The sequence below is a fragment of the Saccopteryx bilineata genome, chromosome 1 (genome assembly GCF_036850765.1).
Source record: "Saccopteryx bilineata isolate mSacBil1 chromosome 1, mSacBil1_pri_phased_curated, whole genome shotgun sequence".
NCBI classification, from domain to species: Eukaryota; Metazoa; Chordata; class Mammalia; order Chiroptera; family Emballonuridae; genus Saccopteryx; species Saccopteryx bilineata.
Genome location: NC_089490.1, coordinates 83,858,495 through 83,884,885, shown reverse-complemented (window position 1 = coordinate 83,884,885; position 26,391 = coordinate 83,858,495). Strand labels below are relative to the sequence as shown.

General features: G+C 44.4%; 1 protein-coding gene across 6 annotated transcripts in view; it reads right to left on the bottom strand.

Annotated features, from left to right (window-relative positions):
• EFCAB6 (EF-hand calcium binding domain 6) overlaps positions 1–26,391 on the bottom strand; it is a 200,242-nt gene that overhangs the window by 151,108 nt on the left and 22,743 nt on the right. For 5 of the 6 annotated variants that reach the window (XM_066255855.1, XM_066255879.1, XM_066255871.1 and 2 more), the window contains 3 exons: positions 20,641–20,852; positions 15,506–15,594; positions 12,161–15,345 (listed from right to left, as the gene is read on the bottom strand). In XM_066255855.1, the coding sequence (XP_066111952.1) occupies positions 13,008–15,345; positions 15,506–15,594; positions 20,641–20,852 (2,639 nt within the window). In that variant the 3' untranslated portion in view covers positions 12,161–13,007. Of the gene's footprint in view, positions 1–6,006; positions 6,074–12,160; positions 15,346–15,505; positions 15,595–20,640; positions 20,853–26,391 lie in introns of those variants that run through there. The other variant, XM_066255898.1, reaches the window with a different exon arrangement.

Sequence of the window (26,391 nt, the reverse complement as noted above, 5' to 3'; positions counted from 1 at the left end):
GTAAGTTTATTTCATATATATTCTCATCTAGAATTTCAACTATAATCATGCAATACTGTTTCCCAGTTCATAGCTGAGGAAACAGTCTGCAGGCAGATCCGCGAGCTAGGGTCACTCGGACGGTGAGAGCGGGCACTCAGCTGCACACTTAGCCAGGCAAGTCCACACACTCCTGCCTGGCCCCCTATGCTGCGCAGTTTTAAACATTTATCCCTACAATCTTCTTTGTATTATTTATTTGCCACATACAGGAAGATGTTATTAAGAAAAAAAAGATAAACTCAGTCTGAAATAATTACAAATTGATATACCAGAATTTTCGCTTTAGTTGCCCAATGAAGCCTTTAGCGAATTAATAATACAGCAACCAAAAATAGGTGCTGGAGTAGAATTGTTTTGAATATAATCTTTTTATATGGTGGCAAGTGATTATTTTGTTATGTGAAATTCTCTAGATAGAAATGTAAGTACTCTGCTTCCTGTAGTTGCACGCAGACACAGAGTGAGAGCTGTGACATTATTAATCACTACGTTCGGTTATGATTGATAGGCCTTTCTGCGGGGAGGAAAAAATGCCTCCCATGCAATCTGTCCCAACAGCTCTGCGATATGCTAATATTTCCTTCAGATGAAAGAGGAGATGTGTTCAAATACCTGCTATAAGAGGCAATTAATACCTAGAGTACCAAGGCAGAGCAGATCAAAGCAGGATTAGGAGAATATTGCGAATTAACCAAAAGCTTGTATGTTTTAGTAAATGGCCTCCATTCTGGGTTTGACACAGTCTTTTTATTAGGCAAACAGACTGCATTCCGGTACATTCATTCATGCTAATGTGGTGTTACGATGCTAAGTTATGTTTATAAAAAACAGTTTTGATTCTGGCAACTGTTTCTTTATTCCTCAAGCCATATTCTTTTTTAATTTCTCTCTCTCCTTTTTTTTTTTTTAAAGAAAATTCACCTATTTAAGAAAATGAATCTACCCATCACTTCTGTCTTTTCTCCATGAGGATATTACAGAACAAGCAGGCAGCATAGTACCTCTAATTATTTACTAATTGCTTCTGCAATGACTAAGGCTGCATCTATGGAATGCCAAGGCACCAGGGTAATCCCATAAAACCTTGTGTTAGATCACTCGGTGTCCAACAGACACACTAGTCACGGCTGACTGGGTAGACCAGATGTTCTGACATCATGGTGCCCAGGCTTGAAGCACTGTTTCTGATTTGGGTGGTGATGTGGTACAAGAGCAAACAGCCAGGGGCTTAGGCTGTGTTTGTTTATTCTTTCTTTTTTATGTCTTTAACTGGATCCTTGAATTCTAGTCTTCACTTAAGAACAGTTTTTCTGAAATGTGGGGAAGGGGAAGCACCATGACATTTGTAAACATATGCTGCATCCTTACAGAGGTCCCTGTTTCTCTGAATTCCTGGACATGGTTCCAGTGTGCATTCACCCCACCTCACGTAGCAGTGTGAGATTTTCTCCTCTGTCAGCTCCTCCTTTCACATCTACCTTATCCTTGTGTGGGGAGCTGACCAAACAAAAATAAACAGTAAAAAGACTAAAACTGAGTTAGCCTGCCCACACACTGAAGCTTGACTTCAGTCCTTTTTGCCCTGAAGAAGGTAAAGACCTACCTGAGCCTCAGACACAGCCACTGCTCCTGGAGGGAGCTGGGCTCCCCAGACAGGCAGGAAGCACAGAGACTGGGGAGCTGGGAGAACGTGAGGGCATGACGCCAGACAGAGGAAAGGAAGGAAGGCCCCCAAATGCCCATGTTAAGCCGACACTACATGGATGAAAAGGTGACTGCATCCATTCATACGACGATGGCAGGGACACCACTCTGTGATGGACTGGGCCTGCCTATAGGCATGGCAGACAGTCACGCATTCTGACTGCTAGTGAGCATCAGCACTTCCCTGGAGCAGCCTGGGAGAGGGGGGCCACCCAGGGGTTCAGGGCAAGGACGCAGAGCCCAGCTGCCTAGGCGGCCATTGCAGCTGTGTGCTCCCGGCCAAGCTGCTGAGCCTCTGCTCTGGGTTCCCTCCACATCAATGCGGATAACAGCGGCACTGCCTCATGGGTTTTCCCAGGAATTAAATAATGTAGTACATACAGCACAGCACCTAGAACTCTCCTAAAAGTACCCAGTCAGTGCTAACTATAATGATCACAAAAATTGGGGGATGATTCAAAATGAATATGAAGCTATGAAATATCCCCTATTTTTTGTGAGCAGTGTATTACTATTAATACTGTTGGCAAATCCAAGTTCCACTAGTGTCCAGGGGATGGAGGCCCAGCCAGCCAGGGAGATCCTGTTATCAGGTGGCTGAAGCAGACACTGTAGGCTGCCTTTCCCACATCCATTCACCTTGACCCCCTTTTCTCCCAACAAAACCCTCCAGTTTCCATTTTGTTCAGCTATCCACCTTCTGGTGACCATGTGCTTCAGGGGCCCAGCTGCCACACCATGCTGACCAATGCCACTGTCAGTGACTGGTTTGGGGGTGGAACATTATTCTGGGTTGTGCATCTTGGGGAGAAGCTTCCCATGTTTATAGAGTCACATTAGAAGAAACACCATACTGGAAGAACTGTGGCATTGCAGTACCTGCAGGTCAAGCCTGGTGGCAACCACCTGGTGAGCAGGGGAGACTCTGGGCCTACACACCTCCTGACTTCTTCAATGAGATGAGGTGGTCTCAGGTAGTTCAGTTGCAGAGTTTTCTGTTTCTCACAACCAAACACCTCAGTGTCTGAGGTGGTGCCACCTGGTGGCAGGGAAAGCCTACCACGGGAGGTGGCTTAGTGCCTGACAAGCAGAAGCCTCACTGGGGCAGAAAGGGACTAACACTTGAGAATCTGCTGTATGCCAATTATTCTCTTCATTCTTAACTACGCTGATAGGTCAGTTCTGTTGTCTCTGCCTTAGAGATGAGGAAACAGGACAGCAAGGAAGAGACAGACCCATCCAAGGTCCCATGTGGGAAACTGCAGAGGCTGGATTTCAGGCCAGTGTGCCTGATTCCCACTAAATCCCTCTGCCTCCTGGAAGACTAAGGAAGCCAAGGACATGAAGACCAGAATACTCAAGTAGCAGTAGAGGAGATGCCCAAAGGCACAGAAGAGGAGCCAAAGGAAAGCACAGCCATCTGCGACCAAATGAATGACAGGGCCAGAGAGTGAGGGCACGTGAGGTACATGCAGGATGCAGTGCCCACGGGTTGGAACCTGAGTGCAGATTAAACCAGGGAGCAGCTCCAGCCCTGAGCACCACCTGGGCTCACACAGCTTCCTCTTCCCCGAATGCAGGGCCCCGTGGGACCAGACAGCAGCCTCGTAGGAAGCCCAGGATCACAATCACCATAAGACGGAGGAGAGCCAGGACCTGGAGATCTATCCCTTGACTGATGGAGACAGAGTCAGAGAGCTGGAGGGTTCGACTGGGTAATGAGAGTGAACATGAGCTTATGTTGGAGGGGCTCAGTGCACATGAAGAAGGGAGAGGCTGAGGAACCAGCTGTCAGACCAAGCTCACTGCAGAAGAAAACAATAAGGAAATGCAAGCACTGGGGTTGGGTTAGTTTGGGGTGCCAACTGCTAATTATTTGTTAGGTTAGGAAAATTAGACCACACATTCATTTAGCAAAGTCTGGCTCCCAACACTCAGGGAGATGTTTGCATGCATTCTTGCAAGCCATGTGGACTTAATGTAAACAAAACACTTAGCATTTGTTCATTCCCAACCTTATGGATCACTCAGCAATGACAGTCTGAAGGGAGCCTTCCTTGAGTAATCCTAGGTGTTCTCAGTCTCCACATTTGTGTGTGGACCATTTGCGGGGCTAGGGTCTTACCCTGAAGCCTGCTGCTGCATACAGCAAACAGCTGAAGGGTGTGTTTGGTTTGTTCTGTTCATTGGGAGTGGGTGGGAAGGGAAGAGACCCCTATACTTCAAAGGAAGCTGGTGTTGTCCAACCCTCCAGGTGCTTGCTACTGGAGATTTTTAAGCCACACAACAGCACTTGAAAGTGGGTGTCTTTATCCACTCTAACAGATGGAGAAACCCAATGACAAGGCCTTACCCAAGGCCACCTGACTGGAAAGTGACACAGCCCCAAAGCGGAAACCCAGGTCTGACCAGGTCCCAGGGTCAGTCTACTCTCACCCCACCAGCCTGTCCAGGGCTGGGGTCATCGATAGAACCTGGACGGTAGCATGCTGGCCAGAATGCACGACAGAGAGACCCCCTGAGCTGCCTGGGACGCAGGGCTATCTCGATTCCAGCTCCTCCACCTTTTACTGTCACTTTTTTTGTTCTCACTAGAAGTTGCACAAAAGCTGCACTAGCTTAAACTGACTCTTTTTTGTGTGTGACAGAGACAGAGAGAGAGACAAGAGGGACAGATAAGGACAGAGGGACAGGAAGGGAGAAAGATGAGAAGCATCAATTCTTTGTTGCAACACCTTAGTTGTTCATTGATTGATTTATCATATATATGTGCCTTGATGGGGGGGGGGCTTCAGCAGAGCAAGTGATCCCTTGCTCAAGCCAATGACCTTGGGCTTCAAGCCAGCGACCTCTGGGCTCAAGCTAGCGACCACGGGTCATGTCTATGATCTCACAACTCAAGCCAGTGACCCCCACATTCAAGCTGGTGAGCTTTCCTCAAGCCAGAGGAGCCTGTGCTCAAGCTGGTGACCTCAGGGTTTCGAACCTGGGTCCTCCACATCCCAGTCCGACGCACTATCCACTGCCCCACTGCCTGGTCAGGCTTAAATGGACTCTTGATCGATGGGTGGGCTTCTCCCACTGACAGGGTGAAAGAGAGGGGGTGGAAGGATGGTCACTGGTGGAGTGCCCTTCAACTTCCCTCATCAAAGCCTTACTTTCATTAGTTCATGATCCCCACTTACGTCCACGCACTCCTCACTAACATGTTCCATTACTGATCCAGAATGGTGTTTACGCTGATGTGATCGTCATACACAGTTGACTTTTCCTGGGAGAACTTCATGATTAACACCATTTATGAAGAGACAAATTAAATGTATATACCATCAATAATATTGGTCATAGCACATATTTCTTACGGAATAACAAATGAACCACAGTGGAAGCAAATACTTGTAGAAGGTTCTTCCTGACATAAACTGCAGTGAACGAGATTCTTAGGAGCACACAATGCTGATACACTGTCACGTTAAGATGAACATCCTGGTGTTCATGGCGTCAGCCAGGAAAATTCAGACAAACACTTTGTGGATTTCTGGCTATTCTTGAATTTCAAATGCATGAAAGTCTCAGAAGGGTTTTAAAAAGAAAGCAAATTTGTCACATTTCAAACCAACATATTGAATCAAATAAATTAAGCCACAATTCTCAAACTGCTCATGCAAATGACAGGTTCAAATGCATTTTAAAAACGGGTCTGATTCCAACCTCTGAGTGCCATGAACATGTCCTCTCCTCACACCCACACCCCACGAGCTGTGTGCTGTGCCATTCAACCATAACCAGCAAACAGGAACAAAGCTATGTGCTCCTTTTCTGAACACACATAGTAGTTTTTGTAGCTAAGCCACTCAATCCTTCAATATATACCACTTTGAGTCTTCCTGATTATTTTTACCATGCCACACTTGATTGGCATTTACTGCTAAAAAGCAATGGTTTTCTCTTAAAAAAAAAAATCTTGCATCAGTCAGATGAAAAGCAGAAAGGGTAGCCCTACTAATAATGATCTAAAGTTAATACAAAAGTAATTAATATTCCAGGACTTCTCCCGGTGTCATTCATCAAAGAGTCGCTATCCAAGGCAGTTGTAGTCGTCTGAATACGCTTGAGATGAGATCTATTCAGCCAGATGACTTCGACACGAGAACACAGATGACAAGCCGGGGCTCGTCTTGCACCAGCTACCTCTGCTAACAATTGCTTTTGACGAAGGGTGGCGGGGGCGGGGGTAGAATTTTAAAGGCTCTCTGTTACCTTTTCTCCTACTTGGATTTCAAGCTCTTTCAATGTCCGACAGCAATTCATTTCATTCCCACCGCCGCTTAAAAACAAAAAATAAATAAATAAAAACTTTTTGTTCAAACGTTTTAACCAAGTAAATGTTTGTGTAGGACACACAGAGAAAAAATTATAAGGATTTCTAGAGTAGGTATGTTTAAATGAAAGACAGTTCTCATGCACTAGCATCTACCAGAAGTATGAACTCGGGCTAAGTACTTAGCTTCGCCCCATCTCAGTTTCCTCATCTGTGACATTTATCCGTCCTGAGGGTAGGTGTGGCTTGAGTGATGAGGGTCAGCCTTCAGTGAGCATTTACCATGGTCAAGCCTTGTTGCATTCAGTCCTCACAACGCGGTGGGTCAGGGGCCGTCTCCATCCCTGCATACAGAGGAGACTGAGGAGCCACAGGCTCCTGTGAAGAAGTGGAGGTGCCAGGTTCGGACCAGGTGGTCTGGCTTCGGAGCCTATCCCTGACCGCTCCACTGCTGCACTCTGTCCTGACCTCTGCGGCTCCCAGTCAGTCCGTGGGGCACTACCAGCCACTCGTAAAGGACTTTATGGTAGGTGTGTGTCTATACCATTTTGTGGCTCCATCAGTTTATTAACTGTATTTGGTTTCGCATTGGCTGTAAATCACTGTTTTGCATAAACCACTACAGAGCCCCTCTTTGGGACAAACTGGTAGGGCTGGGGTCCGGGCAAGGAACAAGAGACATTCTGCTCCTCCACATCACACTAGTTATTCAGTACCACCTTCATCCAGGCCTGGGGCCACAGTGGTGCCCAGGATACCATTCCCAGTCTCAAAAAAGCTTAGTGCTGGTGATACCAACAGGCAGACTGATCATAAAGCTGCAATGTAACAGGTGTCATGAAGGAAACAGAGGCGAGCAGGGGGCTAGGTTGGAGACCAGGGGAGATGGAACAACTCTTCTAGATGGTGGGACGGAAAGACCACCAGCTGGGGAGCCAGGAGTATCCACTTGGAGGAAAAGCTCTCTGGGCAAGGCAAAGCAACACACAACAGTGTGAAGCCCAGAGTGGGCAGAGTCAGCACACCCCAGGGTTGGCATTGCTGAAGGCCAGGGAGATCAGAGCCCTATGAGCAGGCAGAGGAACACGGGTGGGTCCAGAGATGGAGGCAGACGCCAGCCCTGTGGTACTGTGGGCCACGACAAGGAACCCTGACTTCATGCTAGCATAAGGGGAAGCCACTGGAGTATTTTAGGCAGAAATTGACTTCATTTTACCCAGGCAGAAACTGCGGCTCAGAGGGGTTAAGTGGTGTGCCTAAGTTGAAGATGGAACCTTGCCAGGAGACCAGTCATATGATTCTCTGTGAAATGTAGTATTTTAATATTGTTTTAAGCATGTATTAAATAGATAGAAAACACTATTTATAACATATATTTGAGAATTAAAAGCTAAAAGGCCCATGTAGCCACCATTAGCTGAAGACATGGGGCAGGGCCTGAGGGCCTGGTGGCTCACCCCATCTCCCCCTCCCTGTAGGGTTAGGGTGGAGGCTTCACCAGCCCACGTCACATGGCAGCTCGACTTCCCCTCTGCCCAGCCTTGCTCAGGCCCTCTTCCTCTTCACAGTGTTCCCTAACCTGCACACTGTACCCCAAACTCCATCTCAGGGTCTGCTTCAGGGGAACCCAGTCTAGTATCTGATAGTGACCCAGCGATATCAGCTGTCTCTAGTATTTTTGGGAATGATCTGTCTTTTTAAATCCTTTCATTTTTAACCATTCTATAAGCATACACTTTGGTTCTCTTCTTAACAAATTTTACTATTTGTTATCTAGTCAATCTTTGTTTTTTAAGTGGAACATCTATTATAATTACTGGTACATTTAGGTTTCCTACTTGTGCTGCCCATTCCACCCCTCCTGGCCCTTTGGGGGTTGATCCCATTTTTACCATTCCATTTTTTTGCCTCTATATGTTTGTGAGTTATTCACTCTGTTTTTAATCTTGTGACAGTCGCTCTGGAAACTATACCTGCATACTTTTCAAAGTCTAAGTCAATCAAAACTTTTACCTTCCTCCTAGACAAGGTAACAACGCTAGAACATTTCATTCCAGTCCCTCCTCTCAATTTTAACATTATCACTATCATGTATTTGAATTCTATTTGATTTTTAAGTCCCAGAGCCATTATTACTTCGCACAGTCGCCAGTGTCCCTGTAGTCCACACGCTTCGGGTTAGCCACGCACCCTCTGCCAGCCGCGCTTCTTCCGCCTGCTGCAGCCCTCCGTCTGGGGCCACATCCTTCTAACTAAAGTTTGACCTTAGAATGGCTCTCCTGGGTCTGTTGGGGGCCAAACGTACTTTTGTGTGAGAATGCCTGTATTTCAGCACTGACAGTGCTGAAGGGAGTTTCTGTGAGACACGTAATTCTAGGGCAGCACCAATTTTCTTCCAGCACATTGTAACTATTCAACTATTCTCTCCTGGTTTCCACGGTTACTGGTTGGAAGTCACTTTTGTTTCACTGTGGACATCAGGCATTGTCTCTAGGGTTCTTTCTGTCTGTGCTCCTGTTTTTAACCTGCTTGAAATTTGGCTTCTTGAATCTGCAGGAAAGTACCTTTCATCAGTTCTGGAAAGTTCTTAAGCCATGGTTTCTTTGGATATCATCCCCATCCCATCTCTCCTTCCTCTCTTCACAGAATTCCAAGAATACCTTCCATGTCATTGTGCTGCATTCTGGCTAATTTTTTCTGAATGATCTTCCAGGTCACTTATTTCTTCAGCTGTGTCTAATCTGCTTGTTAAATTCATTGAGCTTTAAATTGTTATTATGAAATATAACCCACTCGCAGAAAACATACCCAACATAAATGCATCGTTTAATTATAATTAAGACAAATGCCAGTTGACCAATTACCCAAATCAAGAATTAAAGCTAAACACAAAAAGCCCCCCATTTGCCCTTCTCCAATTGTAATGTTTCCTTTCCTCCTGGTAGTAACTGCTATCCCAGTTATTTAGAAGATAAAAGATATCACCTGACCAGGCGGTTGCACAGTGGATAGAGCATCGGACTGGGTCACGGAGAACCCAGGTTCGAAATCCCAAGGTCACCAGCTTGAGCGCAGGGTTGCTGGCTTGAGTGTGGGATCATAGACATGACCCCATGGTTGCTTGCTTGAGCCCAAGGTCACTGGCTTGAACAAGGGGTCACTCAGTCTGCTGTAGCCCCCGGTCAAGGCACATATGAGAAAGCAACCAATGAACTAAGGAGTCACATCGAAGAATTGATGCTTCTGTCCCTGTGTGTCCCTCTCTTTGTCTCTGTCACACACACACACACACACACACACACACACACACACACAAAAGGATAAAAGATATTTCCTTGTATTTGGTCATAATTTCACTACCTAGGTACATATCTCTAAGAAATACAATTCAACTTGCCTTTTTTGAATGTCACGTGAATAGGAAATTCTTCTGTTTCTTGCTCCTTCACTCAATGTTCTGTCCATGAAATTCATTCAGGCTGCTGACTATAGGTGCCATTGGTTGGTTTTCATTGCTGTTTTTCCATCTGTTCTTCAATAAATATGTAGTAAGCACCTACTAGGTGCTGATAATTATGCAAAAAAATACTATGTGCAAAAAAATAGAATTGCTACAGATCCCTGCCCTCATGGAGCTTACATTCTAGGTGGATATCACACTGAGTATTAACCTAATGGGTGTGGGGCGAGTGACTTATAGGGGAAAGCATCGCGGACAGGGGACAGCTGTCAAAGGCCCTGACATAGGAACACCGAGGAGGTCTCGGCTTTGGGGCACAGCAAGCAGAGAGGAAAGCAGCAGGAGCACCTACCCATCAGGGAACACGGCCAGCACGGAGGGCTTGTGGCCCATCTAGGAAACCCTCCTCTTCCGCCTTTAGCCTGTCTTTTAGAATCTCCTCTAGTCAAAACCTGCAGGAGATGAACTTCTTGGTTTTTGTCTGCAAATTTATTTTATTCTCACTCTTTTTTGAGTGTTTTTCCCTGATTTTTATCACATCTTTAATTTTCAGAAACTCAAATAAGCTGTCCAAATTGAATCGCCCTTCAGAGGCCTGCAAGCTTAAGGTGCTGCACAGAAGGTTTCTATGGGTTCCTTTCCTGGAGTTTTTTTAGCTGCTTCTTTCTTTGTAGTAAACCTTTTTCCCTTCCAAATCCTGCTTCTCTGGACCAAGAGCCTTCTTTCTTCCTTATTCTTTACCACAGTCTACCTGCTAGAACCAGCTCCACGCCTGCTCTGCTAAGGCCCATACATGGTCTCTGTGAATGATTTAGCTTTGACAATGACTCTTGGGCTCCTTACCAAGTTCTTCAGACCTCTGTGGTGAATCTTCTTGTGCGGTGCTCAGAAAGTTTTTTTAAAAACTTCTAAGGTGTTTTGATTGTTCTGTACACCTAAGGTTGTAGTTAGGTTCCTCCACCTTGGGCAGACCCTTGAGGCTCGGTCTCTTGTCCCCTTTACTCCAAATAGCCAACAAAACCTACACACAAATTCACCAGGATTTGGCCAATACCCTTAAAGTGATCGCTGGCTTTTTAGAATACTCGTTTCTTTGGATTCCAATTTCCACTTCATGTTTGGCCTCTGGGAATTATTTGCTTTCTTGCCCAATCAGTAATGTTTTGAAGTATTTTACCTTTTATCCAGCATTTTAGTTGATTTCAGAGGAAGGGCTGTTCACAAATTTAGCCTATACCACGTTACTAGAAAGAGAAGTCTCCATTAACTATAATATATCATCTTCAACCAAAGAGAACTCAGCTCCCCCCCCCTTTTTTTTTAATTTATTCATTTTAGAGAGGAGAGAGAGAGAGAGAGAGAGGAGGGGGGAAGGGAGGAGCAGGAAGCATCAACTTCCATATGTGCTTTGACCAGGCAAGCCCAGGTCAGCTCCCTTTCTGAGTAAGTCAGAAATCTTCTAAATTTAGTTTTAATACTTAACCTTTTATGTTTAAACAATCCAATTAAAAATGGGCAAAGGACCTGAATAGACAACTTTCTAAAGAGGACATAAGACATATGAAAAGATGCAAAATGTCACTAATCATCAGCAAAATGCAAATTAAAACCACCTCACACCTGTCAGAATGGTTATCATCAATAAATCAACAAACAACAAGTGCTGGCGAGGGTGTAGAGAAAAGGGAACCTTCATGTACTATTGGTGGGAATGCAGATTGGTACAGCCACTATGGAAAGCAGTATGAAGTTACTACAAAAAATTAAAAATGGAACTGCCTTTTGACCCAGTGATCCGACTTAAGGATTAACTTATTATCCTTTTAACTCCAAATTAGTTATTAGACTGATGTTTCACAATTTAAAAAAGAAAAGAAAAAAAGAACTTTTGTTTCAGTTTTTCCAGTTCTTTAGCTTTTTCAACAAAGAATGTCAAATTAGGTTACTATCTATTCAACAACGTTATCCCTGATGGGGAGGGTTTGAGGTCAAGACCATGAATATGCAGTCTGTAAAACAAGCCATTCTTTTGCCTGACCAGTGGTGGCACAGTGGATAGAGTGCCAACCTAAGATGCTGAGGTCCCAGGTTTGAAACCCTGAGGTTGCCAACTTGAGTGTGGGCTCACCAGCTTGACTGCAGGGATGCCTGCTTGAGCATGGGATCATAGACATGACCCCATGGTCACTGGCTTGAGCCCAAAGGTTCCTGGCTTATAGTCCAAAGTCACTGGCTTGAGCAAGGGGGTCATTGGCTCGCATAGAGCCCCAGTTAAAGCACATATGAGACATAATCAATGAACAACGAAAGTGCTGTAACTATAAGTTGATGCTTCTTGTCTCTCTCCCTTCCTGAGTCCCTCCCTCTCTCTCACTAAAACCAGTTCTCGAAAATTATCTTAGTCCACCACTCACTGAGCATAACCTCAATACAGCACAGAGCAGTCCCAGATCATGAAGGGGATAAAAGTCTGTCAGTCTTTTTGGAACTGTTGTACTAATTCTCATTATTTTAACTGTGTTAAAAACACACACACGTAACATAAAATTTACCATCTTGACCATTTTTTTAAAGTACAGTTTATTAATATCACATATATTCACACTGTTGTGTAACAGATGCTAGAACTTTTATCTTACAAAACTGAAACTCTACACCCATTGAACAACAGTGCTCTCTTCCCCCTCTTCCTGCTGCACTAACTCTTACACTTAAGCTGCATCCATGATGGATTCAATCATGAAAGCTTTAATACCAAAATTTTCTAATATTTCAGGACCAAATTTACACAGTTTCTGAGAAAATGATACTTATTCATTTAGAGTAGTCAATCTGAGTTGTTGTTTTTTTACTAAAACAACATTTCCAAAATCTCACACCAGAATGAAAAAGCTTTATAGCTGATCAAGTATTAAAAGTTCATACTTTAATATTCACATTGAATATAAAGCAAATGAGCCCCATGCTCATTTCAAAGGGGCTCATTCATGGGTCTTTTTTTGGTAATTGAATTTTATTGGGGTGCTGCTGGTTAACAAAAAATCTTTTTAAAAATATTTAACTTCTAGCTACCAAAATATGATCACTTTTCATCAAAAGACATTTAAATTGTATAAAATAACACATTTTAAGTTTAACATCTTAATATTTTTACTTCAAAATTAAAATGGATTTCCAAATCTGAAATACACTGCATTTATGTTCATCTGATTTTAATTTGCTATATTTCCATTTTCAATACAGCATTATTTCTATTATTCTGAAATACAGCCTATATAGATGTTAGAATCTTCCCTAAATAATTTTTTTAAAACAGATTAAAAATGCCTTTATTTCTAAAACGTGCCCTAATACCTCCCACAGTGTGCAAGGCCAGCTTTGGGACTGGTCTTCAGATCGGAGTAAAAGCAGGCCAACGGAGGAGCAGTCAGAGCTCCTGGTTCTGGGCACCAAGATGTCACCCCTCCAACCACTCAATCTTTAGTTTTTCTTCAGCTGTTTCTTGCAACATAGGGAGAGCCGTTTTGGATGCGTCTGTATGACAGAGAGGTCTGACCTCGAGGAAGACCGGTAGCCCACATCCTCTGCTCTTATAGGCTTAATGATATGGCCTGGCTTGGTGATGACCTTGGGTGCAGTCAGCACCTGGAAGGCCCTCTGGCTGTTCCACGTGGATCCTACAGGGGTCTGGATGGTCCTTTCAAACTGCTGATGGTGGGTAAACGGATATGGAAGCACCCGCACCTGGTGAGCTGCTGCATGGATGTTTCGCTTCTCACTGAGAATCACATTTGGCAAATTCCTGTCTTTTCTTGGAGGAGCCTCAGGGGCTTTAATGAGAAACCGGTGCCTCTTCTTGGTGTTGGGCTTCAGGCCCATGCCACCCCACTCACCCCAGCCAGGCAAGGTCAGGTCCATGTCCTTTGTCTTACTCACCTCCACTGCTTCCCTCTTCTCTTTCAAGAAGTCTCTGATGACATCATCCCCAGCAAAAGCTTCCTTTATCATTTGCTTTTGCTCTTTCTCATGGTCATCTTCCAATTCCTCTACTAATGTGGGGACTGCCAAAGCCTTTCCGGAAGGAGCCCTTGTGGCTATGATGTTCTGCAGGTCCACCCCCCACTCCTTCCTCTCCTTCCTCTTAGGAACACCAGGCTGACCAGCTGGCTTCCCCCTGAGCTGCTGCCCCTCTAATGCAGGCCTGGGAAGCGCCTTATTTTGAAAGTGTCCTTTGTCCAGCTCCTCTAGCTCTTCCAGAGTCTTCGCTCTCTCCGGCCCCTGCAGCAACAGGGGCCCCTCTTCTTCCCCAGCAGGTCCCTCTCCCTGGACTGGCAAAACTGTCCTTGCTGAACTCACTTTCTGCTTCATAGACTGATGGTTGTCCTTGTTGAGTTTCGGACATCGTGCCCTCAATTTGGACAGCACCTCCTGGCTTCTAGAACCTTTTGTTTCTTGTCTTCCCCCAGGCTCGATGTCCTGGTTGAGCCCAGGGTTTTTCTTAAGTGATCGCCTTTCCTCAAATTCTTTCAACAAAATTTCTTCCTCTGCCACCTGTCTTTCTTCTCCCTCACCCTCAGAAGCCTCTTCAGCCACGGACTCAGGAAGTAGCTCAGGGCCCTTCTGGATTTCGGCCTCCTTTGCTTCACTGGAGTGACTCCTGGTCACCCAGGGGTTCAGCCCATAGGCAGTCATCTGCAACTCCTTCACCACAGGGACAAGGTCACCCTCTTCTTCCACACCTCCTGCCTCTTCCTCATTTTCAGAGGCCACCTGGAGTTTCTGTGTCAGTTCTTTGTTTCTGGCCAACTGTTCCTGCACTGCCTGGCGAGCCTCCAGGTCGTATTTGGCCATAACTGCCTTTGACTTTGCCCACCTTCCACTGTTCTGGTGCTTCAGGCTCATTCGCTCCATCATCCTGGCCTTCTCCAACGTTTCCAGTTCCCCTAGGGCAGCAGGAGCCCTGGCCTTCCACAGCTTCCCCAACCCTGCCAGGGCTTTCTTGGCCTTTCCTTTCTTCAGGACTCTGCGATACCTTTTGCTTTTGATTTTCTTCTCTCTCCGAGCCCTGGCCTCATAGTAGGACTGCAGGGCTCTGGCCCTCTGGAGCTCTGCTCGGTGCATCTGAGCCTCTTCCAAGCTCATGGCTTTGAGAGAGGCCTTTTCCACAGCAGTCAGTAAAGGGTCCGTCACTGGCTGCTTGTTCTTATTGAGGAGGTGAAAAACTTCCCGCTCCAGGGGAGTTCTTGCCTCCCAGCCACTAAGCACATGTTCAGTGCAAGCAAAGGCTGACTGCTCCTTCTCCAGGGGGAACACCAGCTGCTCCGCCTGTCGGTTCTTCAGAACGATGGGATCCCATTTGGAGAGGGCCTGTGAGGTGACATTGAATGCCATTTCTCTATGGATCCGCTCAGCCTCTTCTTTGTCAAAGGGTAACTCCACAGTCTTCTTTGATTTGACTCTGTTCAGCTGCTTTTTCACAGTGGCCAATGAGGATGGAGTTTTACCGAACTTGAGCAGATCTGAAAGGACTAGCCTTTCTCCTGATCCTTCGGAACTGACAGCAAACTCTGACACCTCCAGACTAGCCTCAGATCTCTCAGCCCACTTCCACCGAGTCTTCCCGCCAAGGGAACTGATCGCCTCCAGAAGCCTGTGATGCTTTCGCTCTCCGTCACTGGCCCCCTCGTCTTCACTGCTGCTCAGGGGGTGGTCACTGGGAAAATCCTCCCGTCCTTCCTGTTGGCTCCCAGCCAGAAGGCTCTCGGCAGCCCAGGCCACGCGCATCTCCGTAGCCTGTCTCTTGCACGTGAAGGAGAAGCTGAAATACATGTGTGACTAAGGATTAACCCCCTTACATTCTACAGGAACACTCCACCAGCACGTCTTCCCCACACATCTGCTGACAGCACTAGCTGTAATGACCTGATGTCCTATCTCTTATCATTTCAAATTTTCATATGTACAATAAAAATACTTACTGTTCTGTAACATTTATGTTTAGGTCAATTCCTCCGAATCTGGACAGGAATTCAAGGTATGGAACAGTGCCAGAGCTGGTGAGGGGGATCTACATTCAGACAGGAAAAGTGACAGCCTGTTAGAGAATTCAGTACAAGTGGTGGACGGCCTAGCAGGTTTCACAATGTGGGCAGGACACTGTCTGTGGGATGGGCATTCTAGTAAACACAACGGCTTAGTCCAGGGGTCTGAGCTGACGCCACGCTCAGTAAACCAAGTATAAACAACATGAGTACCAGTCTGTGCTCAATTAAAGGTCAATGAGTTTGTCTGAAAAAATTATCTAAATAAAATAAAAAATATATTCTAATATATATTTTATATACATATATGTACTAATAAATATTATATGTATATATATAAACATGTATTTTCCCCCCCAAGAGGTTGAGGCCCAGCACAATTTCACCCTGAGTGTCATGTGAACCTCTAGGTACATTCATATACTTTTTGTGTGTGTGACTGAGACAGAGACAGAGACAGAGAGAGGGACAGAGAGGGATAGACAGACAGGAAGGGAGAGAGATGAGAAGCATCAATTCTTCATTATGGCTCCTTAGTTGTTCATTGATTGCTTTCTCATATGTGCCTTGACGGTGGGGAGGAGGGCTACAGCAGACCGAGTGACCCCTTGTTCGAATCAGTGACCTTGGGCTCAAGACGGTGAGCCTTGCTCAAACCAGATGAGCTCGCGCTCAAGTTGGCGACCTCGGGGTCTCGAACCTGGGTCCTCGACATCCCAGACTGACACTCTATCCACTGCGCCACTGCCTGGTCAGGTTCATATACTTTTAAGGTAGAAAAAAAGTCATTGTGAAATTCAAAGTTCTTTGAAGGATATTATTCAGTCAAGTATATCAAGACTATAAATTAGATAAAATTATTTACTCAATGTTTAATTTATTGAAGTTGATAACTGTACTATGATTATGTAAGTGTACACATTTCCCGTTAGACTTACATTAGCTATTGAAAAAAAAGTTTGTATAATCAGCACATTGATTCATCATTAAAAGAACTAGAGAAGTCACACACTTTCTGGTCTCCAGAGATTGGGAAGAGAATCCTGCCCTGCACACCCAGTGAACTTGGCCTCCTGTCACTGCACCAGACTCTGGCATCCCTGAGCTCACAGGACTGAAGGTTCTAGAAAAACATGCTTATCATTTAGGATAGACTACTAAAACCTGTTTTTTTCTTTTTCTTCTTTTAATCTTTGAAGTTCAATAGTTCTCAGGGACTTCTTTTAAAAACAGATGTAGCTTTTAAAAACGGATACACATTTCACATTTTCTGTACTTTTTCTCCTCCTGCATAGCTGATTAGCTTGGGAAGATTGTCAAAATTTTAAATTAACATTAGATCATGAATACAGGAGACATTAATAGGAAATAATATTTTATTCTCCATTTGGTATAAAGTGTCAGTTAAATCAAGCTTTGAAAAAACTGATGCACTATTTGCAAGGACAAATGTTCTCTAAAAGCAAAAGAATGTTACTTTAAAAAAAAAAAAAAGAATGTTACCATATGACACAGTAATTCCACTCCCAGGTACGGAGCCAGGAGGAGGGAAAACCTATACCCACATAAACTCTTAGACATGGGTCTTCATAGCTGCATTGTTCACAAAAGCCACCCAAGGGAAACAACCCAAAGATCCATCAACTGATGCCAGACAAAAGGTGGCCTATCCATTCACTGGAATATTATTCAGCCACAAAAAAAGAGTGGAGTACTGATCATGCTACAACATGGAAGAACCCTGAAAACATTATGCCAAATGAAGGAAGCCAGGCACAAACTCCATTTATAAGAAATGTCCAGAATAAGTAAATCTGTTGTAACAGAGTGTAGATTAATGGGTGTCAGGGAGCAAGGGAAGGGGGAATGTAGAGTGACTGCTAATGAACACAGAGTTTCTTTTTGGGGTGATGAAAATGTTCTAGAATTGGTAGTGTTGGTGCACAACTCTGTCCATATATTAAAAACCACTAACTTATACATTTTTAAATGGTGAATTTTATGATATGTAAATTAGACCTTAATAAAGCTTTTATTTACAATGTACATACATATTAACTAACCATAAAGGCATGGCTTTATTTCTGGGCTCTCTACTTTGTTCTACTGATCTATATATGTTTCTATTCCAGTATCACGCTGATTTAATTACTATGGCCTTATAGTAGTTTGATATCAGATAACTTGATATGTCCAAGTTTGTTCTTCTTTCTCAGGATTGCTGTGGCTATCTGGGGTCTTTTGTGGATCCATATAAATTTTTGAAATATTTGTTCTAGTTCTGTGAATTACACCATTGGTATTTCGATAGGAACTGCATTGAATCTATAGATTTCTTGAGTATATGGATGTTTTAATGATGTCAATCCTTCCTATCCATGAACACTGTAGATGCTTCTATTTATTTGTATCTTCTTCAGTGTCTTCCTTCAGTGTCTTGTAATGTTCTGAGTACAGGTCTTTTACTTCCTTGGTTAAGTTTATTCCTAGGTATTTCTTTTTGTTGCAGTTGTAAATGGGATTGTTTTCTTAGTTTCCCTTTCCGATAGTTCATTATTGGTGTTTACAAATGCAACTGACTTCATCCTAGTACTTTACAGATGTTGTATTACAACTGTACATATGAAACCTATATGAATTTATTTACCAATGTCACCCCAATTAATTCAATAAAATATAAATAATAAACTTGCATAAAAAAATAAAATATGCATGCAATAAAGAGTGACATGTGAAAAAAGTCAGTATGTACTATTTGTGAAATATTGGAAGTGAATAAAAAAAAACTTTTTTTAAAAAAATATTTTTCTGAAGTGAGAAGCAGGGAGGCAGAGACAGACTCCCACATGTGCCCGACAGGGATCCACCTGGCATGCCCACTAGAGGGTGATGCTCTGCCCATCTGGGCCATTGCTCGGTGGCAACTGGAGCCATTCTAGTGCCTGAGGCAGAGGCCATGGAGCCATCCTCAGCACCCAGGCCAACTTTGCTCCAGTGGAGCCTTGGCTGTGGGAGGGGAAGAGAGAGATAGAGAGAAAGGAGAGGGGAAAGGGTGGAGAGGCAGATGGGTGCTTCTCCTGTGTGCCCTGGCTGGAAATTGAACCCAGGACTTCCACACGCCGGGCCAACACTCTACAACTGAGCCAACTGGCCAGGGCCGGGAAACTTTTTTTATAAAAGAATAAAGCTCTTGCCCTGGCCGGGTAGCTCAACTGGTTGGAGCATCACCCCCACATGCTAAGGTTGCAGGAATCTATCACCAGTCAGGTCGCATAGAAGAATCAACCAATGGATGCATGAGTGGGTGGAACAAGTTGATGCCTTTCTCTCTCCCTTCATCTGTAAAATCAATAAATTAAAACAATTTTTTTAAAAGAATAAAGCTCTTCATCTTTCTTTCCCCTTCCCTTCATCCTTGCCTGTCCCCTAGAGTCATAAGGCGGAGCAGAGAGAAGTGTGCCTGCAGTACTGGAGGAGCCGTGGTCGTCCAGAGTGGGGAGTGATAGTGATAAAGATTGGACATGAGAGGCCCTGGCCGGTTGGCTCAGCAGTAGAGCGTCGGCCTAGCGTGTGGAGGACCCGGGTTTGATTCCCGGCCAGGGCATATAGGAGAAGCGCCCATTTGCTTCTCCACCCCTCCGCCGCGCCTTCCTCTCTGTCTCTCTCTTCCCCTCCCGCAGCCAAAGCTCCATTGGAGCAAAGATGGCCCGGGCGCTGGGGATGGCTCCGTGGCCTCTGCCTCAGGCGCTAGAGTGGCTCTGGTCGCAACATGGCGACGCCCAGGATGGGCAGAGCATCGCCCCCTGGTGGGCAGAGCGTTGCCCCATGGTGGGCGTGCCGGGTGGATCCCGGTTGGGTGCATGCGGGAGTCTGTCTGACTGTCTCCCTGTTTCCAGCTTCAGAAAAATGCAAAAAAAAAAAAAAGATTGGACATGAGTCACATGTCAGGGAGACTGATCAAATAAGTAAATAAAGTAAGAATAATAGAAGCCAAGTTTCTCACTGTCTGAAAAGTTAGTTACAAATATAAAAAGCAAGAAAACTAGAATGAACCCTAAGATGTTGAATTAGCATTGGCAGTATCGGTGTGAATTCATGGTTTTCAATAAAATTAATACAAAAATAAATTGAGATGTAAATGTATGTCTATATGAAGGAGTATTTCCTAAGCTAAATACCCCCTCCTCCCAGAAGCCCTCCTGAACTACCACACCTCATTTTTTGGTAGCTCTCCTTCCTCTGACTCCCACATCACTTTATAATTGCTACTGTCCTAGCACTTATCAACACTTTCAGAGCTCCCTCATTGGACAGGGACCCCCTCAAGAGTGGCCCATGTCTGACTGATCTGCACTGAGCATATAGCAGATACTCAACAACCATGGGATGCAAGAACAAATGCCAAAGACAGACAGCCCTGACTTACAATGTTCCAACTTAAGATTTTTCAACTTTATAATGGTGGGGAAGCAATGCACGGTCAGTAGAAGCTACACTTTGAATTCTTCTCTTTTCCAGGCTAGTGATACTCTCTGGTGACCCCGGGCAGTGGCTGCAGCTGCCACTCAGCAACACGATCACGAAGGTAAACAAATGACACTTCACTGTGTTAGATGATTCTGTCCAACTGAAGGCTAATGTGAGTGTTCTGAGCATAGTTAGGGTGAGCTAGGCTAAGCTGTGATGTTCAGTAGGTTAGGTGTGTTAAATGCATTTTCAACATAGGATATTCTTCATTTACAATCAGTTTATCAGGACGTAACCCACTGTAAGTCAAAGAGCATGTCTACTAAGTTCCAAAATATAAGCTGATCAAATACTTTATACATTAGAAGCTTACCAAAAAAAACACTAAAAGAAATTGGCTGTAACAGTACTGCACGCAAAATATGGCTAAAGTTCATATTGATCATTCCAAATCTGCCAGAATGTAATTAAGTGAATTGTGAAAAATAAAACTTCAACTGCTCACTTGGGACTATAAGGGGAAAGACAAGTCAGACTGAGTGACATGCTGCTGTCATCTACCCCCTCTTTCTCGCAGTTATTCTAGGTCGTTACACAAACCATACCTGGGCCAGCACATCCTGAAACTGTTCCCTCGTGAGAGGCAGCAGGAAGGTGGAGACAACTCGTCTCAGTTCACTCTTGGACACTGTCTCAGTATGATTGGTATCAAGCAGCTGAAAGGCTTTTTTCAACTCGTCTCCTTTCTCAGTAATTTTTTTAAATAAAATCCGTTTAACATCGAAGGAGGACAGTATTGGATTTGCAACAGTTATGGCTGTAAAAGAGAATCAGCTATTTATTAAACAAGCTTCAAGCTAAGCTACCATAACCATTCCCCCCTGTACCAGGGTCAAACGGGCTTCTGAAGCAGAGTGCCTCCTACCCAGGTGCACCATCTGATCCCCAGCTGACCTGCCCTGGCAAACATTCTGCCAGCTTTCCACCTCTGAAACTTGAGCAATATAAAATGACAGTAACAGCATTAGGAGAAAAAACAAGGCAGAGATCATCTTCCCTATAAAGGACATATGTCATTACAAGTGAAAAACAGGAATATCAGAATAAAACTTCGTTAAGAATCAATATGGTTTCAAACCAATCTTTAAAATATATCTAGTTTTCATCCTCTTATTAATTTGTGAGAGAAAAACATGTAATTCTTAAATCTAGATCATTTCCCTGTCAAAGACAAAGAAGAAATGAGAACAGGCTACACCACAAAAGGTAGTGGAAAGACGCTGAGCACTCTGAATAAGCATTCAAGGGCTCGCCCTCTCCGGCCCGTGGAAAAGGGGTGGTGTCCTGGCTGCAGTGCATCAGGTCCGGGTACCTGAGTCACTGAGTCACTGCAGGACCTCCTTTAGGAAGGAAGACCACCGTAAGCCTCCTTCCCCTTGCCTAAGATGGAAACTGTTGTAGAAACAAGTTGAAGTAACTTAACCCTTTTGAGTAGTGAGTTTTTTTCATGCTTGCTGACCCCTGTGAGTGAGTTTTTTTTCAAAAAATGAAATTAGTTACAGTTACAGTTTTATTAACTTAAAATCATGTTTGCTCGATAACCAATTTATGGAAACAAGAGGAACAAACATTTGCCTTTTTTAATGTTGCCTTACACATTTTTTAAATAATTTTTTTTTTTTTTTTGTATTTTTCTGAAGTTGGAAATGGGGAGGCAGTCAGACAGACTCCTGCATGCGCCGGACCGGGATCCACCCGGCACGCCCACCAGGGGGCGATGCTCTGCCCATCCGGGGCGTCGCTCTGTCGCACCAGAGCCACTCTAGCACCTGGGGCAGAGGCCAAGGAGCCATCCCCAGCGCCTGGGCCATCCTTTTGCTCCAATGGACCCTCGGCTGCGGGACGGGAAGAGAGAGACAGAGAGGAAGGAGAAGGGGAGGGGTGAAGAAGCAGATGGGCGCCTCTCCTGCGTGCCCTGGCAGGGAATCAAACCCAGGACCTCCACACGCCAGGCCGACGCTCTACCACTGAGCCAACCGCCAGGGCTAAAATAAAAATTTTTGTACACTTGTACTCTGGATGGTCAGGAGACACGAGGACATACATGAACATCCGTACTACCAATCAACATCATACTATGAAGACGTAATTATTCTATTTTTTATTTTATGACCTGCTAGGGGAAGAGCAGGCTAAGAATGACGGTAATTTGGTAAATCTCTATTTAGTTATGAGATTGCAAAGGCTTGGTGATAGATTATTTCATAGCTCTGTTTTACATAGTAAGTTCTGGAGGTGTGTTAAATGCCATTAACATGCCTCATTGTTTATAAACTTATTCACAAGCAGGAGAGAGGGAAGAAGGACTGGAATTTTTCTTACATGAGAGTTTCATATCAAGCTATTGAACCCTCCTGGCATGAGGGCAGTGACGGCTTTAGTCTTGGGGTGATGTGGGCCAGATGACAGACTCAAAGGACAGGCTAAGTGCCAACCTGGACCGCCCAGATGGCATAGGGACTGCCTCACAGCTGTAAGATGCCCTGCGTGGGTCCTGTTCAAGGTGGTAAAAGACAGTGATGGTGACCCACAGTCACACTGTGGGGACCTGCTGTGTGCCCTTACCTCACCTCACAAGCAGCAGCACAGCAGCTCCTGGGGACTACGTCCATCCTTCCCAGGGGCTGCACTGGCCATCAGCAATGCTCCTTCTCTGCTCTCACGAGGACCAAGCACACGCAAGGCCTATAATGGGGCTGGGGTGTCTCCTGCTCACAATGCCCACAGCCTCCTTGAGGGTGGAAAGTACATAACAGGGTACACTGGGGACCCAGAATTGAGGGTGTTCAGTGTGGGGCAACATGATGGAAGGTCTCAGGAAAAGCTTCTTAGAAGAAATAGGTGACATGTCAACTACAACCTGGCATTCCTAGGAGAGGGGCGGGCATGGGGGGCGCTGGAGGACAGCAGCCTAGTCAAAGGGAAGAGGAGGGGACAAGCAGAGAGGCATCCATCAGAGAGTGACTCTACAAACATCAGAAGGGGCCGGTCCTGTCCGCCTGCTCTGTGCTCTGGTTATGGAATGTCGTAGGGGGTTTGGATTGACAGAATGGCATAACCCAATTTTCATTCTTGAACTTCACTCTGGTATCAGGTGGAGGAGGAACAGAAAGGGCAGTGAGGGCAGGAGACATGTTGGGTAATTTCAGCCCATTCAGGTAAGTATTGATGAAGATGCCACCACTGAGATGGTCGTGGAGTAAAAAGCAGGGGTGAATTAAAGATGCTGATGAAGATACGACAGAGACTCTTCTGATTTGTGTTGGGTGAGGCATCTGTGCAGGGTGATGTGGGAAAGAGGATAAAGTATATGTGTCTGGTGTGGGTAGCTGAGGGTGATACCCTTGACTAAGAGAATGAGAGAATATTGAAACATGTCAGATGGCTCTCAACAAAATGGGTATAGAAGGAAAATATCTCAACATGATAAAGGCCATATATGATAAACCATCAGCTAACATCATATTAAATGGCACAAAACTACAGGCTTTCCCCCTTAAATCAGGAACAAAACAGGGTTGTCCACTCTCTCCACTCTTATTTAATGTGGTACTAGAGGTTCTAGCCAGAGAAATCAGACAAGACAAAGAAATAAAAGGCATCCATATCAGAAAAGAAGAAGTAAAGGTATCACTTTTTGTAGATGATATGATCCTATACATCGAAAACCCCAAAGAATCCACAAAAAGACTACTAGAAACAAGCCAATACAGTAAGGTCGCAGGATACAAAATTAACATACAGAAGTCAATAGCCTTTCTATATGCCAACAGTGAAACATTTGAGAACGAACTCAAAAGAATAATTCCCTTCACGATTGCAACAAAAAAAATAAAATACCTAGGAATAAACATAACAAAGAATGTAAAGGACTTATATAATGAAAACTATAAACCATTGTTAAGGGAAATCGAAAAAGATATAATGAGATGGAAGAATATTCCTTGTTCTTGGCTAGGAAGAATAAATATAATCAAGATGGCCATATTACCCAAAGCAATATACAAATTTAATGCAATTCCCATCAAAATTCCAATGACATTTTTTAAAGAAATGGAGCAAAAAATCATCAGATTTATATGGAACTATAAAAAACCCCGAATAGCCAAAGCAATCCTAAAGAAAAAGAATGAAGCTGGGGGCATTACAATACCTGACTTCAAACTATACTATAGGGCCACGACAATCAAAACAGCATGGTATTGGCAGAAAAATAGACACTCAGACCAATGGAACAGAATAGAAAGCCCAGAAATAAAACCACATATATATAGTCAAATAATTTTTGATAAAGGGGCCAACAACACACAATGGAGAAAAGAAAGCCTCTTCAATAAATGGTGCTGGGAAAACTGGAAAGCCACATGCAAAAGAATGAAACTGGACTACAGTTTGTCCCCCTGTACTAAAATTAACTCAAAATGGATCAAAGATCTAAACATAAGACCTGAAACAGTAAAGTACATAGAAGAAGACACAGTACTAAACTCATGGACCTGGGTTTTAAAGAGCATTTTATGAAACATGTCAGATGGTGTTTCCAAGATGGCAGCAAGTGTCCCACCACACATGCTTTTCTCACAATGTCAACACTCCCCCAATGAAAAAGTAGGGTACATGTCCCTTCCCCTTAAATCTGGGTGGGCCTGTGACCAGGGCAGAATTGATGCTACATGATTTCCAAGACAAGGGAGCAAAGGCATGACAGCTTCTGCCTGGTTGCCATCCTAAGATGCCCATAGCAGCACTCTGCTGTGAGGGAGTCGGGAAGCCACACTGAGGCCACGTGTCGGTGCTCCGGCCAGATGCTCCCCTGGCAGAAGAGGATAGGAAGAGAGCCTGAGGGAGAAGGGCTCACCTCTCCTGCACTATGCTCAGAGGTGGGGGTTGCACGCTCCCCTCTCCTCCCCAATGTTCACGCGGAATCAGAGCAGTGGACTGGTATGGCGCAGCTGCACCACTCCCATCAGCTCGTATACACCGTCCTCTGACTGCCTGCCCAGCCTGGGGCCCCGCCTGCACACAGTGTCACAGAGGGACCTCCTTGTTCATTTATGTCTCCATCTGGAAATCTGCTTTCAGAGTTTCATGAACATCTTAGCTGATTTCCAAGAAGCTCCATCTTTTTAATCAATAATTCTACTTTACAATTTTTAGAATAAGAAAATATTAATTTGAAGCCAGTTAAAATTACTTGAAGGAAAACCCTTTTTTCATTTGCCCTTACAACTTCTGAGATTTCAAATGAAGCAGTAACCAAACTCTGCATGACCTGCTAGTGGGAGTACAAATTCTGGAGGGCAATTTGACCAAATTTTCTATATCCATCTAGGACAGTGGTAGTCAACCTGGTCCCTACCACCCACTAGTGGGCGTTCCAGCTTTCATGGTGGGCAGTAGCAGAGCAACCAAAGTATAAATAAAAAGTTAGATTTAACTAAATTGTTTTATAAAGATTTATTCTGGGCCTGACCAGGCAGTGGCGCAGTGGATAGAGCATCGGACTGGGACGCCAAGGACCCAGGTTCAAGACCCCGAGGTTGCCAGCTTGAGTGCGGGCTCATCTGGTTTGAGCAAAAGCTCACCAGCTTGGAACCCAAGGTCGCTGGCTCGAGCAAGGGGTTACTCGGTCTGCTGAAGGCCCACGGTCAAGGCACATATGAGAAAGCAATCAATGAACAACTACGGTATCGCAATGCACAATGAAAAACGAATGATTGATGCTTCTCATCTCTCCATTCCTGTCTGTCTGTCCCTGTCTATCCCTCTCTCTGTCTCTGTTAAAAAAAAAAAAAAAAAAAAAAAAAAGATTTATTCTGCCAAACTTAGCGAAAATCTAACATAAAGTACTTGGTAGGTAATTATTATTATATGGTTTAACTTGCTGTAACTCTGCTTTATAAATTTTATAAAGTAAAGTTACTTCCCTACTTTATAAATCACCATTACTATGTAACCGGTGGGTGGTTAGAAAATTTTACTACTAACAGAGATACAAAAGTGGGCGGTAGGTATAAAAAGGCTGACTACCCCTGATATAGGATATTCAGTCACAACAGACTCATTCTCGCCCTAACAATGAGAAGAAATGAGATAAGCTAAAAAAGATGGGTTTAAAAGCCCATCAGAGAACTGAGGATGCAAAGAAATTAACTTCCAGAAAGGATCAGCCACCCCTGACACATGTCCCATCACCCTTGCAAAACCACAGGAAGTAAAGCAAATCCACTGAATGTAAAGGAAAAGCAACAGACCATGAGTGGTCACAGGATCCACACCCTGGGAGCTCAGTCACA